The sequence below is a fragment of the Artemia sp. Qi Xiang Cuo genome, chromosome 1, assembly GCF_049724085.1.
Source record: "Artemia sp. Qi Xiang Cuo chromosome 1, ASM4972408v1, whole genome shotgun sequence".
Lineage (NCBI taxonomy): Eukaryota > Metazoa > Arthropoda > Branchiopoda > Anostraca > Artemiidae > Artemia > Artemia sp. Qi Xiang Cuo.
In genome coordinates this window covers 72,496,976-72,516,171 of record NC_142794.1, presented here as the reverse complement: position 1 = coordinate 72,516,171, position 19,196 = coordinate 72,496,976, and the positions used below count along the sequence as shown (strand labels likewise).

Below are 19,196 nucleotides of genomic sequence, written 5' to 3'. Positions count from 1 at the left end.
GATTTTGTTTGAGGTCACTTTAAGATCTCAGAGTTCGTTTATAGACTTCAGAGTCTTTGTTTCCATGTTAATGTTTTAAGTTTTTTTCGTAGTTTACGTTTAAAAAAAAGTGAGTTATTTTCTACCACCGTATGAGATTTATCCCCAAAGCCTAGCGGGGTAGGAAAGGAGTTTTCGAGATATACCATCATTACAACACTAACAGGAGGCTCTGTTCCCCTCCAAAGAGATAGTTAAAGATATATTATTGGTGACACAGATTGTGACACCTTGGGGCGAATAGTTTAGCCCTTACGTATGAAGCAAAGAAGAGAAAAATATGGTAAATGAAGAAAATAAAATAACAAAGAAAAACGAGTGTAATGTCAACCAGTGGAACAATATGAAGTGAAAATAAGCAAATATTTCGACAAGGACGTACGCCTAGTCGTCCTCAGTGCTAAGAATATGTAAATTTGAGGCGTATTTAGTCTATTTTCTTATAAAATTTCAATTTATTTTCTCAATCACTTTGTGTATTTATTGGGTAGATTAGCTTTTGTTCCTTTGTAAGTATTTTTTATCAATTAAAAGTGCATTTGCTTTATTATAATAATCTGCGGAGTCCATAATCACAGCTGTGTTTCCTTTGTTTGCTCTTGTAATTCACATGTTATTGTCTCTTTTCAGGAAAATACAGTTGTGATTATGGACAAAGAAATAATAAGATCATGGACTTCCAAAGAAATAAAGCCGATCCCACAGATTATTCCCGCGTTACAGCGAGTAACAATAAAAAAATATGATTAGCTCGGAAGGTGCCAGTCCCTGCTCATTTGATCCCTGCACTTTAAGGATGAACACTCCTGGCAGGCTCAAAGCCCTAGTGACCGGTGCTTGCCTAGTGAGCGTTTTTATCAACGTCAGATAATTTCTCACTAACATGAGATTTGCCTACAATTTGGCTGAAAAATGTATTTTCCCCAAAATTTTCAATTTACAACTTGACAGCGAAACAATCAAATGCATAAAAATGAAAGTCTATAATAGTCTTCATTGATGCACAGCTTTATTTGTAGAATGAATGCCAGATCAGTGAAAACGAATAATATACTATATGATATCTTTCAAGGTGGTGTAATACAGCAAAACAACAATAAAAATGCAAAGACTTTCACATCTGTTTCAGAATCGTTCTTGGTGTCCACTGTCTCTTTCTTATGTGTACCTCCTCAATCTCCAATTACAAATTTGACAGATCAAGGAAGTAATAATTCTAGACCTCCTTTTCAAACAAAACGATGGGAAACTTCTAGCATCACCTGCCAAATTAAGGGAGTTATTAAGAGGTAGTAACGAAATAAATGTGGAGTTTTTGTTTACTTTTTTCTGATAGGAAAGTAGATTGGTCTAAAGCCTTGTCATGTAAACTGTGGAGTTCTTAGGTTTCGGTCTGAAGGCTGGATTAGGCTTACGGTCTTAAATAACCAACTTTTCAGACCAAATTACTTTTCGTTTAGGATGACATAAATAAAAAACAATAGAATTCTTTTTCTCTTTTAAAAATCACACTTTTCATTATTGAGTAGTTAATTTGAAAGATTCAATATGGCAGTTACTAATATTTTTCACGATGAGGTCTCGACCAGAAACTGATGAATAGAATCCAAACTCGGTAATAAAAACACACAAAATGGAAGCAAAAACTGTTGACACATTTGTGAGAAACTCAGTTGTCATTCCTCTACCTATACTTTTGGCAAAAGACTGTCAGGATTCTGGATTTTATTTATAATTGGTTAGCCTGTCTTTAATCGTAAATGATACCTATTCAATTTTAAAATTTAAGGAGAAATTAGTTTATAACTATTGTATTAATAAAAAAATTCTTAATAGTAATCTATTAAATGGCCCGACTAAAAGTAGACCCAAGCAAATATTTTGGTTGCGCAAAGCTCAAATCAAACTGATTTGAGCAAAACTCAAGTCAGTCCAATTGTAACCAAAAGAAAATTAAATCCAGGCAAAAGTCAGCTTGTCATGATCCAGACATGAGAAATTCGTGGATTTGACATATGTTGGTGACAACTCATCAGAAATTTTTTATGGGGGCGCAATCATAAGGGTGAAAGGAGTCTTGGTCGATAAAGCTTTGGATTGGTGTTTTCTAAGTGTTTGGTTAACGACAACTCCGCCAACGGTGATATATACGAAGCAGAAGGCAAAGACGATGATAATAATAATAATTAATATGATTCCAACGACATAAAAGTAATAACATTGATAAAAATGACAATAACTATGATAACTATGGATATATTTTAGTCTATTGAGGTATTCATGACGAAGTCAATGATTATGGCCATTGCACTTCTGTCGACAATAGGAACGACAATATTAGGACCCATTTCCTTCATTTCAAATGCAATCCTTATCATTTTTGTCGTTGTGATCTATTTTGTAAGCGAGCTTTCCTTGAAGAGCACAAAAGCCATCGTTGGCATTATTGTTCTCACTATCATTATCTCGGGCCTTTGAAAGGAATTACCCATCTACAGCCCCCCTTCCAACTTTCTTTTGGTTTGTCTTCTATCCATGACGACAAAATTTTCCAGATTAAGATGGAAGATCCTAGGGCTTTGGCAGGACTTAAGGGGACTGTAGGTCTTTGGCTTCCGCGACTTCGTACTACTGTATGTAGCCTATGTGATATAATTTATGAAAAGAATAATTTATTGAAATTTTAGCATTGTCCTTGTCAATGCTGTTTGTTTAGTATGTAAAAACTCAAGAAGCAGTGAAATCATAAGACCTAAAACTGAAAACAAAATGTACAAAAATAGAAATATATTTCATTTCATCCTATTTGTACTATTATTCAGATCCAAAAAATGCAATTGTTCTTACTTCTCGAGTAGTCCTTCATAGAAATCCCATGAATTGCAGAATGAGCTTTAAAATCGATTGATGATAATGATGGCGAATACATGTACCCCAGCCACTTGAAGGTCAGAGTATTGTTTCCATATGAATCTGAAAAGAAGCGGAAATTCTTAGAGCACGTCTAAAAAAAAGATTTTGTATTTAAAGATTGCTACTGAATCAAAAGCGTAGTCCAAAAACCTTTCTAAAGCTTGATTTCAAAGTGAACAAAAATTATACAATATACATGTTTAATACAGCCAAAGACAACAGCCAGATCCCCTTATACAGCTTACAATATAAATTAGATTCTGATAATTTAATTCTTAAGTAGAACATCACAAAAAATGGAATAAATGATCATAATATTAACAAGTCATAAAGTGATCAGAAGTTAATTAGGAAAAACCTTCTTCAAAAAAAGCTATTTTTCAAACAAAAGAAGCAAAGACCAAATTAAAACCAAAAATGAGCATAAATAAAGCCCAATAATAATTTAAACTTAAAACGATCAGATATTGCTGCAAATAGGAGTGCTTCTGCCCTCCCGATCTTGAGTCTGCTAAAGGCTTTTGTGTCAGTTTTGCTTCGCTGAAAACGAATATATTTAAAAAAAAAAATGATAATGACAACATTGTAAAATTCAAAACTTTTGTTAAATAAAATTTGGATTCTCGAATTGCTGAGATTTCCTGGGGTTAATAACATTATTTATATTCAATATTCATTTTATTTTTAGTAGTTCTTTGCAACCTTCTTGACTATTAGGGTTATTTTATTCATTTTTTTCGTCGATAATTTGGAAAATTAAACGACACTGGTCAAAATACATATAGTTTCAATAGACCACAAATGATGCAATAGCCTATTCCTAGTTTAAGGATAAGAAAATTATAGCCCTATTCCTGTTTGGAGTAAAGAAGACACCCTATACTAAGAACTTGAAGAATAGCTTTGCTTGACACTGAGTTTTCTTACAAGATTGTAGCAATCTAAGTTCTCAGCGGCATTGTGCAATGAAAATTTGTAATTAAGAAAGGAGACATTTCCATGGACCTGTCAGTTCTTGTCTGCGTCAAAAACATTTAAGACTCCAGCTTTGTTAGGGTATCTGCACTTTGAAGATGACGAATAACTGAAAGTGATTTACTTTAAATTGAATTGTTCAAATCTAAGATTCAAGTGAATTTCTGAGTAATCCTTTCGATATAACGTAACTGTATAACGTAAGGTAATCTTCGGAGGAAATATTTTATTTTCAAATAAAGTATGATTGACGCCCTTTAGGCTGATGCTTATAGCAGAGATTGATTAAAATTCTAATTTTCCAAAAGTTACTACTCGTAGTCGACTGCTTACTCTGTTTCTTCATTTTGATCACACTGATAGAACAAAAAAAAAACATCTAAGAGCGAAAAGATAACACATCACAAAAAAAGGTGGATATTGTTTGTGTTTTGTTTGTGTTTGGTCTTCCAATGGCGTTGAAAATTAAAAATTAGAACAAAAGAAAAACACAGTTTTACTTTCAGCAGCAAGTTGCAGAAAAAAAATCATCAAAATAAAGACTTACAGCTTTCCAGTTGCACTCTTGTAGATAGTGTGTCAAAAGGGAATACATGCAAATCATTCTCGTATCTTGTGGCCAAACTTATCCTACAATAAAATTCCTTTATCTGTATGAAAAAGGAGCACTTCAATGAAACTGAAGGCAAAATTTCTTTAATCCTTAATATTGAAACGTTAAATGTTATATTAATAAACGTTAAACTTAATATTGAACATGTTGAAACATTAAATTTAGCTAAAATTTTCAAGAATTCTATTTTATATATCATAATATTTGAAACAATCAATGTAGATTACTTTGTCTGATACATACAAAATATCATTAATAAACTTTTCCCGTAATGTAAATGTGAGGTTATCCGATTTCCATTCGGATGTAAATATTTTGCCTATTTAGCAGAATAATGCATTGCGAGAATTGTATGATTAAAAACTAAAATAACCTTTAATATGTAATTACAAACGTTCATACATTTGCCTTATTGCTAAATTTTATTTGAGTTTTTTCGTGAGTTTACTGAAAATTCTCACTATTCCTAATTGCTTTTCAGATTGCTTTCCTGCAAGTTTACATAGAAATGGTTCACTGAACCCTAAGAAATAAAGGATAAAAACAGTGTGACGACGGTTTCTTAATTTTTGTCGATCGTACGTGACCTGACATATGGAAAGACCTTCCTTATGAATTGAACCGAATGGAAGATGATTTAGCTGTTTTAATTTAGACCATTGCTGAATTTAAGAAAAAAAGAATATGGGTTTTCTGATGCGTATGAGGGCGTATGTTCAGGTATGTCTGAAAGTTAACTCACGAGATTTTTTTTGAATGGCGGAGGTTGAGAATTCTTTGATTAAAGGGAGAGTGTCTTGCTGATATCAGCCTTTTATTGGTTGTTATGCTAGGGTTCAATGATTTTTGAATTCAGATAAGGGGAAAGAAAATCAGAAGAGATCCCCTTTTTCTCTTTCGTTGTTTTTCGTGTTTTGGAAGGAAGACCATTATTACATTATTATTATTCGGAAAGAATCTATTATTCAATTCTGTTTTACTTATATTGTCGTATCCTATGCAAGCTTTTGCTTCAGGATTGTTATCATTGTGGTTGTTGTTACTTTTCGTATTCCAAAAAAAGACTGCTTCCATTTGAAATCATTTCTTTCAAATATACCGAACGTTTGCCAAAAATTCAACTTTCAATTTTAAACTGTTTATTTAAATTATTTATATAACTTTAAGCAAATCATAAATGACACTTTGATCCTCGGGTATTTTAAGGAGTGGCAACATTGCCATTATTTATGGTAATTTGTATTCTTTTACGATTGGATTCACTATTCTGCTCAATTTCTTTTACTTTTAAATTTCCTTTGTGTAATCCCCTCGTTTTAAGGTGATGTCGATGGATCAACCTTGGTTCATATTCTTGCATCCGGCTCCTGTAAATTTTTCAAAGATTAAGCGGACACTGTTTTTTACCCTACATTCATAGCCAGCTAGAGACGGTCAGTCGCATCAATGTTGTATGGGAGAGTTACATCAAAAGTAGCTTGAAGAAAGGAGAAAGGAGAGGTTTAGGACAGCGAGTCAGCCTAAGAGAATCAACTGCTATTCCTTGGAACTGGAATGCTTTCCTCTCTACCAAAGAAAACAAAGAGCAACTCTACTTCCTGTTAGCAGACCGCTTGGCAGGTATGAATTTGATTGGAAAAGAAGTTTATAGCACAAAGGATGCAGATGTTGTGCCTTCGGTGTCAGCTGCTCGAGATGATTTGATCCCTTGCGATCATGAAGAGAACAATACACGAATTATCCTCCACGTTCGTCAATACTACCTGTCTGGTCACTAACAAGTTATGATACGAACCGTAGATACAGATGTGCCCATGCTAGCTGTGGCCGCTCGCTCCTACGTCCCACTTATTGATCTTTGGGCGGACCTTGGTGTGAAGCAGCAGCGCGGAATCATCCCAGCTCGCCAATTTCATCATACGCTTGGCCCCCAAAAGTCAAAAGCTTTGCCGGGTTTCCACGCGTTTACAGGCTGCGATACAGTATCTTCATTTTCTGGCATTGGAAAGAAGAAAGCCTTTGATGTCCGGAGAAGTTATCCCGATGCAACTGACGCGCTCTTTGATTTGTCATCTACGTCGACTGCTACGAGACCGCGAACGCAAGAGCTACTGGAGAGATTTGTAGTTTATGCTATGAGTGGACAAGCGATGTCCAGGGTGCTGATAAAGCGATAAAAGTGCTTTTTGCCAAGGGATAGCAGATTGACCGCATCCGACCAACATCTGACGCCGTTTTTCAGCACACCAGACGTGCAAATTTTCTTGCTGGCCGAATTTGGGGAAGAGCAGCTGATTCCATTCAGAATCCTTCAACCCCCTCTGAATTCGGATGAAAGCTCGTAAATGATGAGCGGCATCCTGTCTGGACGATGCGACCCGAGGCTTCCAAGGCGTGGAATGAACTGGTCAAATGTGGCAGCAAGAAAGCCAGCAAGCCACCATGCAAGTGCATGAAGATTTCACTACCGTGTATTGATCTATGTGTCTATAATGGAGCGTGCTACATATCTGACGCCAGCAACGAATTGGCTGCTGAGCCACTGCATCAATTGGGTACCACTTTTCGTTTTTCTTTTTTTTTCTTATTTTTACCCAAAGGCATTGTTATACCCCGTTTGCTATTCCCCGGGGGTATATAAGTTTTTATATAAGGAGTGGCTGCATAAGCTCGGGAGGGGTCTTATTTGTTCTGAAATTTAAAATTCTAGTTCCCCATCTTAGGAGTCAAAAGGTATCGAAATGCAACAGTCCCCACACACCCTCTTTTCTCCAAATGCATCCGATTGAAATTTTGAGATATACTTTTTGTTCAAATTAGTCCAAAGATTCTATAAAAAAGCCTCCGAGTTGAAATATCCCACAGCACAGTGGGGCATTGAGGTTTTTATGAAAGGGGTGGTCGCATAAACTAAGGAGAAGGCTTATTTGTAAGTTTTGCCACGGAGGCATACAAAGGGTTTATGGAAAAGATGACCGTAGAGACTTTTAAAAAGGCTTATTTGGCCGGAAATTGAAAGTTATATTGACCTTTTCAAGAGTCAAAAGTAATCGAATGGCAACTAGACCTCCCCTCCCCTCGTCCCCTTTTCACCAAATGCATCTGATCAAACTTTTGAGATAGTCCTTTAATTCAAAATAGTCCAAAAATCATATAAAAATGCGTTCAGGGTTGACACACCCTCAGATTCCTAGACAAGGGTAGTAAGTTATGCCTCCAGAGCGTTTCAGATTTTTATGAAAGGAGTGGTTGTATAAACTATGGAGAAGGCTTATTTGATTGGAAATTAAAAGTTTGAGTTCCTTTTTAAGAGTCAAAAGTCATCGGAGACTAACTAGCCCCCTTCCCATGCCTTCTTTTCCCCAAATGCATCCAATCAAAAATTTGTGATAGGTATTTTGTTGAAAACTGTCTAAGAATCATATAGCAATTCCTCCAGGGTCAATACAGCCCCGCAAGGCCCGGGGGCATGGGTTGTAAGTTATAACCCAAGGTTATATAAGGTTTTTATAGAAGGAGTGATCGTATAAACCTTGAAAAAGGCTCATTTGATAGGTAACTGAAACGTCTAGTTTGCCATTTTAAGAATCAAAAAAGATCAGAGGGCAACGTGTCTCCCTATGCTCTTTTTCAAATGCATTCAATCAAAATTTTGAGATAAACATTTTGTTCAAAATAGTCCAAAGATCATATAACAATGCCTTTGGGCTTGACACGACTCCCAGAGCCCGGGGAAAAGGGTTGTAAGTTAAACCATACAGACATATAAGGTTTTTATGGAAGGGATGGTCTCATAAACGTCAGAAAAGGCTGATTTGATTGAAGATTGTAAGCTCTAGTTCCTTTTCAAGAGTCAAAACTAGTCGGAAGGCATCTAGTCACACACCCCCCCCCCCCGCCTTTTTTCCTTAAATGCATCCAATAAAAATTTTGAAATAGCCCTCTTGTTTCAAAATAGTCCAAAGGTAATATAATAATTCCTCCAGGATTGACGCAACCCCCAAAACCCAAAGGCAAAGCTTGTAAGTTATGCTTCGGGGGCTTGTAAAGTCTTTGTGGAAGAGACTGTCATATAAACTTTGGAGGAGGCTTATCTGATTGGAAATTTAAAGTTGTAATTCACTTTTTAAGAGTCAAAAGCGATCGTAGGGCAACTAACCCTTCCCTCGTCCTCTTTTGTCCAAATGCATCCGATCAAAATTCTGAGATAGTCATTTTTTCGAAAATAGTCTAAAGGTTGTCTAACAATGCCTCCAAAGTTGACACAGTCCTCAAGATCCTGGGGGCAAGGGTTGTAAATAAGGTCCAGGGACATGTATATTTCTTATGGAAGAGGTGATTACATAAACTTTGCAAAAGGCTCATCAGATTAGAAATTTGAAATTTCTGTTTTAAGAGTTAAAATTGATCGGAGAACAGCCAGAAACCACCCTTACACACTAAGAGGTACCAATCCATTCTCTTTTTCTGTTGTTATTAGTTTTATCATGCAGATATAAGGAGACCAAGCTTTGGTTGTGAAGGGAATTGTAGACACCAAAACCATACAAACCAGTGTGACAAACCTCCGGAAATGTAAACCCCCCGTACCCTGATTTACACAAGAAAACCTTTGTGTAATTTTTATAGAATGCGTGTTTTTTAAACAAAGATAAAAAGGAGCATGTAATTTTCAAACTCTATACGAGTCAATTTTCTCTTCCAATTGACACCTATGGTAATTTTTATTTAATTTAAGGTCTTTGCCGCAATTATTTCAAGAATTGTTTATATTTTCTAGATATTCTTTGTCAAACAATGCCCAAAGGATAAGTGAATAATTCTAAAATAATTTTTGAATACTTTCATATTTGAAATACGGTCGCTATTTAAGTGTGGGGAATACGTCACAATATAATGTTACACAGTCTGTGGTAATATTCTGACTTATCCTGTATCTTTGCTTAGACAGCGCTATTTCGATGTCAACAATTTTTTTCGGCTTTTTTTGGCTAGCTAAGAGTCATGCTATTTATCAATAAAAATCGGCGAACCCATAAAAAACTCAATTTAATACATAATCATAAATAATGTTTCAATAAATTACATGCATTAAAAGTTTAAAACAACAAATTAAAGCTTGCAGATTAAAATCCATCAGAAATAAAAGAAATCCATCAAAATTACGATCAAATGAATAGTGTTATGCCCGGGCTATTAGAATAAGGTTTGGTCCCATTATGAAATTGAGCATCCCGTAATGGGTGTGGGGGTTTGGGGAAATGGAGGGTCGATAGGTACTGCAGCATTAGTGGTAAATCTGGCTGAAAGAAGCCGAGTACGTATTATATTTACCTTTGCCCACCCAAAACTTGTTTCCGCTACACTACTGTCGTCTGGAGCATCTCATTGCTGACAATTTAAGTAAAACCAAGCACCAGCACTGGTATTTATGATTGTTTAATGTGTATCACAGTATAAGTAATATACAGTAGCAAAATGTTTCAGTAGATACCTATCATATACTGCCGTACTAACCACGTGGTTTATGGTTTTCTCACTGAGAATGAAAAAACAGAATTTTTCTACTTGAAAAAACAGGAATTTTCTCACATTTATGGTTGTTTCTTGGACGGTTATGAATGTTGGTTAATTTATTTGATGTTTTTCTCGGATGTCAACAGTAATTTATGCATGTTTTATGGTTTTTGTCAGTGAGAATGGAAAAACAGGAACTTTCTCACTTTGATGGATGTTTTTATGGTTTTTGTCAGTGAGAATGGAAAAAGAGTATTTTTCTCACTTTGATGGATGTTTTCTGGATTATTGAGTCTAACGGGGACAGAGTCAATGACACTTCTTTCAAGATCTTGTTTTGTCGTTGTTGTTGTTTTGTTATGTTATCTTATGTTATGTTATGTTAATGTCTTTGATGTATTTCCAAGAGAATTTTTTCCGGGGCAAAGTTTATTAATATCTTTCTAGCTTGACCAGTAGAATTGTTTCCGGGGCGAAGTTTTTTAATGTCTGACAGATGATGTCATGGTTGATTGATTTGTCAAGAAAGGGGAATTAATTTTTTTCTAAGGGGTATAATTGATTCACGAAAGGGGTTTTTAGTAATTTGAAATGTGACAGCGCAGGGATGCCAAAAACAAAAGGAACACGCAGAAATTACGTTTAGGGGTTATTTGGGCAAAACCGTTTTAGACATTTTAGGGAATTATTTCGGCGAAACAATTAGAGACATTTTAAAAGATGATTTTAGAAAAGGTTTCAGAAGAGAATTTGAGGGTGAAGCTCTGTGGTCGTTATAATACACAAGTTCCATTTGAACAGTGTCGTAAGGTCCTCTACCCCAACCCCAAAGGGTTCCACTCCCCCTCCCCCAGCCCCAAAGGGCTCCGATACCCCTACCCCAACCCCGAAGGAAGCCCCCGGTCCTCAAAGGTCCCCCGGCACCCCAAAGGGCCCTCGGCACCCCAAAGGCCCATGAGCCCCCCATTTTTAATACTTTTTTAAGGCTTTATTATATCTTTTCAGAACAAGTTATTTTCTTAATGTCCATCCTAAACCCATTTTACAAGTTGAAGTATCCATCCTTTTCATCCAACAACTTTACTATACTGCTTTTTTGAATGCTCCAACACCAAGCAATACTTTTCAAAGGCATTTCAGAACCAGTTCTTTTCTTAATGTCCCTCCTAAACCCATTTTATAAATTGAACTATCCCATCCTTTTTACACACAAAGGATGGACTTTAAGGACTGAAAGGACTTTACAGCCTTTTGAATGCTCATCACCAAGCAATACTTTTCAAAGGCATTTCAGAACCAGTTTTTTTCTTAATATCCCTCCTAAACCCATTTTACAAATTGAAGTACCCATTCTTTTCACCCACAACTTTACTTTACAGCTTTTTGAATGCTCCAACACCAAGCAATACTTTTCAAAGGGCATTTCAGAACAATTTCTTTTCTTAATGTCCTTCCTAAACCCATTTTACAACTTGATGTACCCATCCTTTTCACACACAACTTTACTTTACAGCTTTCTTGAATGCCCAACAATAAGCTATACTTTTCAAAAGACATTTCAGAACCATCTACTTTCATAATAAAATTTTTAAAACCAAATTTAAAGTTGATTGTCTCCTCTATAATACTAAAAACAATACTCTAGTGACATTTGACTCCTCCAAGACCGAATAATACTTTTCAAAAGGCATTTCAGACCAAGTTCTTTTCATAATGTAATTCATAAATCCATATTTCAAATTGAAGTACTCTTCCTTTTCACACACAACTTTACTATACTGCTTTTTTGAATGCTCCAACACCAAGCAATACTTTTCAAAGGGCCTTTCAGAACAAGTTCTTTTCATAATGTCCATCCTAAACCAATTTTACAACTTGAAGTACTCATCTTTTTCATCCCACAACTTTACAGCTTTTTTGAATGCTCCAACACCAAGCAATACTTTTCAAAAGGCATTTCAGAACAAGTTCTTTTCTTAATGTCATTCCTAAACCCATTTTACAAGTTGAAGCATCCATTCTTTTCATCCACAACTTTACTTTACAGCTTTTGAATGCTCCAACACCAAGCAATACTTTTCAAAAGGCATTTCAGAACAAGTTCTTTTCTTAATGTCCTTCCTAAACCCATTTTACAAATTGAAGTGCCCATCCTTTTTACACACAACTTTACTTTACAGCTTTTTGAATGCTAGAACACCAAGCAATAGTTTTCAAACGGCATTTCACGACAAGTTCTTTTCTTAATGTCCTTCCTAAGCCCATTTTGCAAGTTGAAGTACCCATCCTTTTCACCCAGAACTTTACTTTACAGCTTTTTTGAATGCTCCAACACCAAGCAATACTTTTCAAAAGACATTTCAGAACAATTTGTTTTCTTAATGTCCTTCCTACATCCATTTTACAAGTTGAAGTACCCATCCTTTTCACCCACAACTTTACTATACTGCCTTTTTGAATGCTCCAACACCATGCAATAGTTTTCAAAGGGTACTTTACAACAAGTTCTTTTCTTAATTTCCTTCCTAAACCCATTTTACAAGTTTAAGCATCCGTCCTTTTCATCCACAACTTTACTTTACAGCTTCCGGGGAAATATTTGGAACAGAACTTTAAAATTTTTCATCTTTTTGAGAAAGGTTGGAACTGAATTTAAGAAAATTTAGAATTAAAGTGAAACTTTTTATCTTTATAGAAAATAATCACAATCATAGTATAACTTTTCCTATCTTCTAAGGAAAAATTTAGAACTGAACTTTAAATTTTTTATGTCTTGGTGAACTTAAAACTGAAGTGGAAGCTTTTTATTTTCTCTGTAGAAATTAGAATTGAATTGTGTTCGTTGGTAAAATTCAGAAGAGAACTTGAACTTTTCTATCTTCTATAAAAAATTTGCAATAGTATTTTAATTTTTTCATCTCTTTGAGAAAAATCTGAACTGAAGTGGAAACTTTTTATATTATTTTGGGAAAAGAGAATTGATCAATAACATATTTCATTTTCATTGAGAAAATTCAGAATCGAAGTGGAACTTTTCTTCTTCCGGGAAAATATTTGGAAGAGAACTTTAAATTTTTTCATCTCTTTGAGAAAGGTCGGAACTGAATTTAAGAAAATTTAGAATTAAAGTGAAACTTTTTATCTTCAAAGAAAATAATCAAAATCATAGTGTAACTTTTCCTATCTTCTATGGAAAAATTTAGAACTGAACTTTAAATTTTTTATGTCTAGGTGAACTTAAAACTGAAGTGGAAGCTTTCTATTTTCTCTGGAGAAATTAGAATTGAATTATTTTCTTTCATAAAATTCAGAAGAGAACTTGAACTTTTCTATCTTCTAAGACAAATTTGGAACAATATTTTAAATTGTTTCATCTCTTGGATAAAAATCTGAATTGAAGTGGAAAATTTTATATTATTTTGGGAAAATAGAATTGATCAATAACTTATTTCATTTTCATATGGAAAATTCAGAATTGAAGTTGAACTTTTCTTCTTCCAGGGAAATATTTGCAACAGAACTTTAAATTTTTTCATCTCTTTGAGAAAGGTCGGAACTGAATTTAAGAAAATTTAGAATTAAAGTGGAACTTTTTATCTTCATAGAAAATAATCACCCCAACCCCAAAGGCCCCCGGTCCCCCTACCCCAACCCCGAAGGAAACCCCTGGTCCTCAAAGGTCCCCCGGCACCCAAAAGGACCACCGGTGTCCCAAAGGCCCCTGAACCCCCATTTTTTAATACTTTTTTAAGGCTATATTATATCTTTTCAGAACAAGTTCTTTTCTTAATGTCCATCCTTGACCCATTTTACAAGTTGAAATACCCATCCTTTTCACCCACAACTTTACTATACTGCTTTTTTGAATGCTCCAACACCAAGCAATACTTTTCAAAGGGCATTTCAGAACAAGTTCTTTTCTTAATATCCTTCCTAAACCCATTTTACAAGTTGAAGTATCCATCCTTTTCAGACACAACTTTACTTTAAAGCTTTTTGAATGCCCCAACGCCAAGCAATACTTTTCAAAGGGCATTTCAGAACAGTTTCTTTTCTTAATGTCCTTCCTAAACACATTTTACAAGTTGAAGTACCCATCTTTTTCACCCACAACTTTACTTTACAGCTTTTTGAATGCTCCAACACCAAGAAATACTCTTCAAACGGCATTTCAGAACAAGTTCTTTTCTGAATGTCCTTCCTAAATACATTTTACAAGTTGAAGTACCCTTCCTTTTCACCCACAACTTTACTTTAGAGCTTTTTGAATGCTCCAACACCAAGCAATACTTTTCAAAGGGCATTTCAGAACAATTTCCTTTCTTAATGTCCTTCCTAAACCCATTTAACAAGTTGAAGTACCCATCCTTTTCACACACAACTTTACTTTACAGCTTTTTGAATGCTTCAACACCAAGCAATACTCTTCAAAGGGCATTTCAGAACAATTTCTTTTCTTAATGTCAGTCTTAAGCACATTTCACAAGTTGAAGTACCCATCCTTTTCACCCACAACTTTACTTTACAGCTTTTTGAATGTTCCAACACCAAGCAAAACTCTTCATAGAGCATTTCAGAACCCGTTCTTTTCATATTGTCCCTCCTAAGCCCATTTTACAAGTTGAACTATCCCATCCTTTTCACCCACAACTTTACTTTACAGCCTTTTGAATGCTCATCACCAAGCAATACATTTCAAAAGGCATTTCAGAGCAAGTTCTTTTCTTAATGTCTCTCCTAAACCCATTTTACAAATTGAAGTACCCATCCTTTACATCCACAACTTTTCTCTACAGCTTTTTGAATGCTCCAACACCAAGCAGCAATAATTTTCAAAGGGCATCTCAGAACAATTTCTTTTTTTAATGTCCTTCCTAAAACCATTTTACAAATTGAAGCACCCATCCTTTACACACACAACTTTACTTTACAGCTTTCTCGAATGCCCAACAATAAGCTATACTCTTCAAAGGGCATTTCAGAACAAGTTCTTTTCTTAATGTCCTTCCTAAACCCATTTTACAAGTTGAAGTACCCATCCTTTTCACCAACAACTTTACTTTAGAGCTTTTTGAATGCTCCAACACCAAGTAATACTTTTCAAAGGGCATTTCAGAACAATTTCTTTTCTTAATGTCCTTCCTAAACCAATTTTACAAATTGAAGTACCCATCCTTTTCACACACAACTTTACTATACTTCTTTTTTGAATGCTCCAACACCAAGCAATACTTTTCAAAGGGCATTTCAGAACAAGTTCTTTTCTTAATGTCCTTCCTAAACCCATTTTTACATGTTGAAGGACCCATCCTTTTCACCCACAACTTTACTTTACAGCTTTTGAATGCTCCAACACCAAGCAATACTTTTCAATGCCATTTCAGAAACAGTTCTTTTCTTAGTGACCGTCCTAAACCCATTTTACAAATTGAAGTACCCATCCTACACACAAGTTAAATGTACCCATCCTTTTCACCCACAACTTTACTTTAGAGCTTTTTGAATGCTCCAACACCAAGCAATACTTTTCAAAGGGCATTTCAGAACAATTTCCTTTCTTAATTTCCTTCCTAAACCCATTTAACAAGTTGAAGTACCCATCCTTTTCACACAAAATTTTACTTTACAGCTTTTTGAATGCTTCAACACCAAGCAATACTCTTCAAAGGACATTTCAGAACAAGTCCTTTTCTTAATGTCCTTCCTAAACCCATTTTACAAGTTGAAGTACCCATCCTTTTCACCCACAACTTTACTTTACAGCTTTTTGAATGCTCCAACACCAAGCAATACTCTTCAAAGGGCATTACAGAACAAGTTCTTTTCTTAATGTCCCTCCTAAACCCATTTTATACATTGAACTATCCCATCCTTTTCACCCACAACTTTACTTTACAGCCTTTTGAATGCTCATCACCAAGAAATACTTTTCAAAAGACATTTCAGAGCAAGTTTCTTTCTTAATATCTCTCCTAAACCCATTTTACAAATTGAAGTACCCATTCTTTTCACCCACAACTTTACTTTACAGCTTTTTGAATGCTCCAACACCAAGCAATACTTTTCAAAGGGCATTTCAGAACAATTTCTTTTCTTAATGTCCTTCCTAAACCCATTTTACAAATTGAAGCAGCCATCCTTTTCATCCACAACTTTACTTTACAGCTTTTGAAATGCCCCAACACCAAGCAATACTTTTCAAAAGGCATTTCAGAACAAGTTCTTTTCTTAATGTCCTTCCTAAACCCATTTTACAAGTTGAAGTACCCATCCTTTTCACCCACAACTTTACTATACTGCCTTTTTGAATGCTCTAACACCAAGCAATACTTTTCAAAGGGCATTTCACGACAAGTTCTTTTCTTAATGTCCTTCCTAAACCCATTTTACAAGTTGAAGAACCCATCCTTTTCAACCACAACTTTACTTTACAGCTTTTTTAAATGCTCCAACACCAAGCAATACTTTTCAAAAGGCATTTCAGAACAATTTCTTTTCTTAATGTTCTTCCTAAACCCATTTTAGAAGTTGAAGTACCCGTCCTTTTCACCCACAAATTTACTCTACTGCCTTTTTGAATGCTCCAACACCAAGCAATACTTTTCAAAGGGTACTTCACAACAAGTTCTTTTCTTAATGTCCTTCCTAAACCCATTTTACAAGTTGAAGCATCCATCCTTTTTATCCACAACATAACTTTACAACTTCCGGAGAAATATTTGGAAAAGAACTTTAAATTTTTTCATCTCTTTGAGAAAAGTTGGAACTGAATTTAAGAAAATTTAGAATTAAAGTCAAACTTTTTATCTTCATGGAAAATAATCACATTCTTAGTGTAACTTTTCCTATCTTCTATGGAAAAATTTAGAACAGAACTTTAAATTTTTTATGTCTAGGTGAACTTAAAACTGAAGTGGAAGCTTTTTACTTTCTCTGGTGTAATTAGAAAGGAATTGTGTTCTTTGGTAAAATTCAGAAGAGATCTTGAACTTTTCTATCTTCTATGAAAAATTGAGCCTGCTAGTAGTATCTTTATCTCTAAAAATTCTTTTTCTTACATCTCTGACCTTTTTAATAGATATTCTGAACATCTGCCGTTCTAACATACCCTAAAAATAATGAACACTTAACAAAATAATGCATAAGATATTTTTAATGAAATAACGACATGTAGAATATTAATATAAAAATACGTTAAATACATTATTATACATTATTAGTACACTTGCGTTTCACTTTCCGTCAATTCATCTTTATATTCATTGATGATATTGTGTGCTAATGTCCTTTTTATTTTGCCTGCGATTTCACTGTCTATTGTCACATTATTTTTACATAGATAGCAGTTTTAGCATATTGACAAGATATGATTAATGAATTTATTGCAGGAGTATGCTTGTCTTCTTCTTGTTCTCTTTAAAATGCTAATACCGGAAAGATGATGATAGGATGTATCAACAGGTAATGTGTTACCAGCAATAGTAGCAAGGAGTTGTCCCCGATCATCGACAATTATTTTTCAGTTTGCATTCTCTTTGAGCACTAATTTCTCGGGTAATATTACCCTCGCATATCCACCGTCTACAAGATTGAAATTCTTGGGTATTCCAAAGAAATCTAACTTCTCGCTGTCATGACAACGCATGCATACATTTCCAATAGTGTTACCACTTGCACTCGTTTCATAGTTCATGTATTTCTCCTTGTCAGCATTCAACACGACGATGATTTCTCATGTGCACTTACTTTCGTCGAATAATTCATCTTCACTTTTTTACAGATATGAATTGTGTGTTTATCCTACCACTCCGTAAAAAATACTGATTTAATGCACGCAATAAACTAGGTAGTGTCGATAACCTGCCATAGAGTACCAATGGAAAAGCCACGTCGTGTCTATGAAAAAGCACTGAGTACGATTGATAGAGCCGTAAGCATATTTCATGTCATTTTAAGATACGTAAAAAAGTTTAGAAAATACCATGTTAAAAATTCAAATTATTTTTAGAAATGGGGGGAAGGGGTCCCGGTGATCTTTGGGGGCTCAAGGGGCATTAGGGGACCGGGGCCCTTTGGGGTTGGGGTAGGGGACCTCACGACACTGTTCAAATGGAACTTGTGTGTGAATATTCTTCATGAAGATATGGAGCTCCACTTTAATTCTGAGTTTTCTCGAAGAAGTGCAAAATGTACAAGTTCTCTTCTGAATTTTATTAGAGAAGAGAAAAAAAAAGTTAGCTCAATTCTGAAATTTACCAATGAAAATGAAAAAGCTTTCATTTCAGTTCCTAATTTCTCAAAGACATAAAAAATTTTAAGTTCAATTCTAAATTTTTCCATAGAAGATAGGAATGGCTATACTATGATTGTGATTATTTACCATGAAGATAAAAAGTTTCACTTTATTTCTAATTTTTTCTTCAATTCAGTCCATTCATCTATCCACCAAAAACAATAGGCTAGGTTAGGTTAGGTATAAATAAATATTAATAAATAATTAGAAACATTTCTCCATGTTTAAGTTAGGTTAGGTTAACTTATCATGAGCGCTCATGATAAGCTGAGCTAACCTAACTTAAACATTGTAAAAAGATTAAATTAGGTTAGGTTAGGCTAGATTAAGTTAGGTTAGGTTAGCTTACATACACGCGCTTACGTAGGCTACCCTAACCTAACTTAACCTAACCTAACTTATTACAAACATTTCTCCATGTTTAAGTTACGTTAGGTTAGGTTAACTTATCATGAGTGCTCATGATAAGCTAAGCTAACCTAACTTAAACATGGTAAAAAGATTAAATTAGGTTAGGTTAGGCTAGATTAATTTAGGTTTTGTCAAGTTAGGTTAGGTTAGTCTACGCACGCGCACGTACGTAGGCTAACCTAACCTAACCTATGTTAACCTAACCTAACTTATCTAGCCTAACCTAACCTAATTTAATCTTTTTACCATGTTTAAGTTAGGTTAGCTTAGCTTATCATGAGCGCTCATGATAAGTTAACCTAACCTAACCTAACTTAAACATGGACAAATGTTTCTAATAAGTTAGATTAGGTTAAGTTAGGCTAGGGTAGTCTACGTACGCGCGCGTACGTAGGCTAACCTAACCTAACCTAACTTAATCTAGCCTAACCTAAC

At 34.9% G+C, this 19,196-nt stretch overlaps 1 protein-coding gene across 1 annotated transcript in view; it reads right to left on the bottom strand.

The window, feature by feature from the left end:
* The window catches only part of LOC148956693 (gamma-aminobutyric acid receptor subunit rho-3-like), a 98,167-nt gene that overhangs the window by 13,363 nt on the left and 65,608 nt on the right, over positions 1-19,196 (bottom strand). Inside the window, exons 5-6 of the mRNA XM_089086790.1 lie at positions 4,475-4,557; positions 2,887-3,012 (exon numbers count right to left, since the gene is read on the bottom strand). Coding sequence (XP_088942916.1) covers positions 2,887-3,012; positions 4,475-4,557 — 209 coding nt within the window. The remainder of the gene's footprint in view (positions 1-2,886; positions 3,013-4,474; positions 4,558-19,196) is intronic.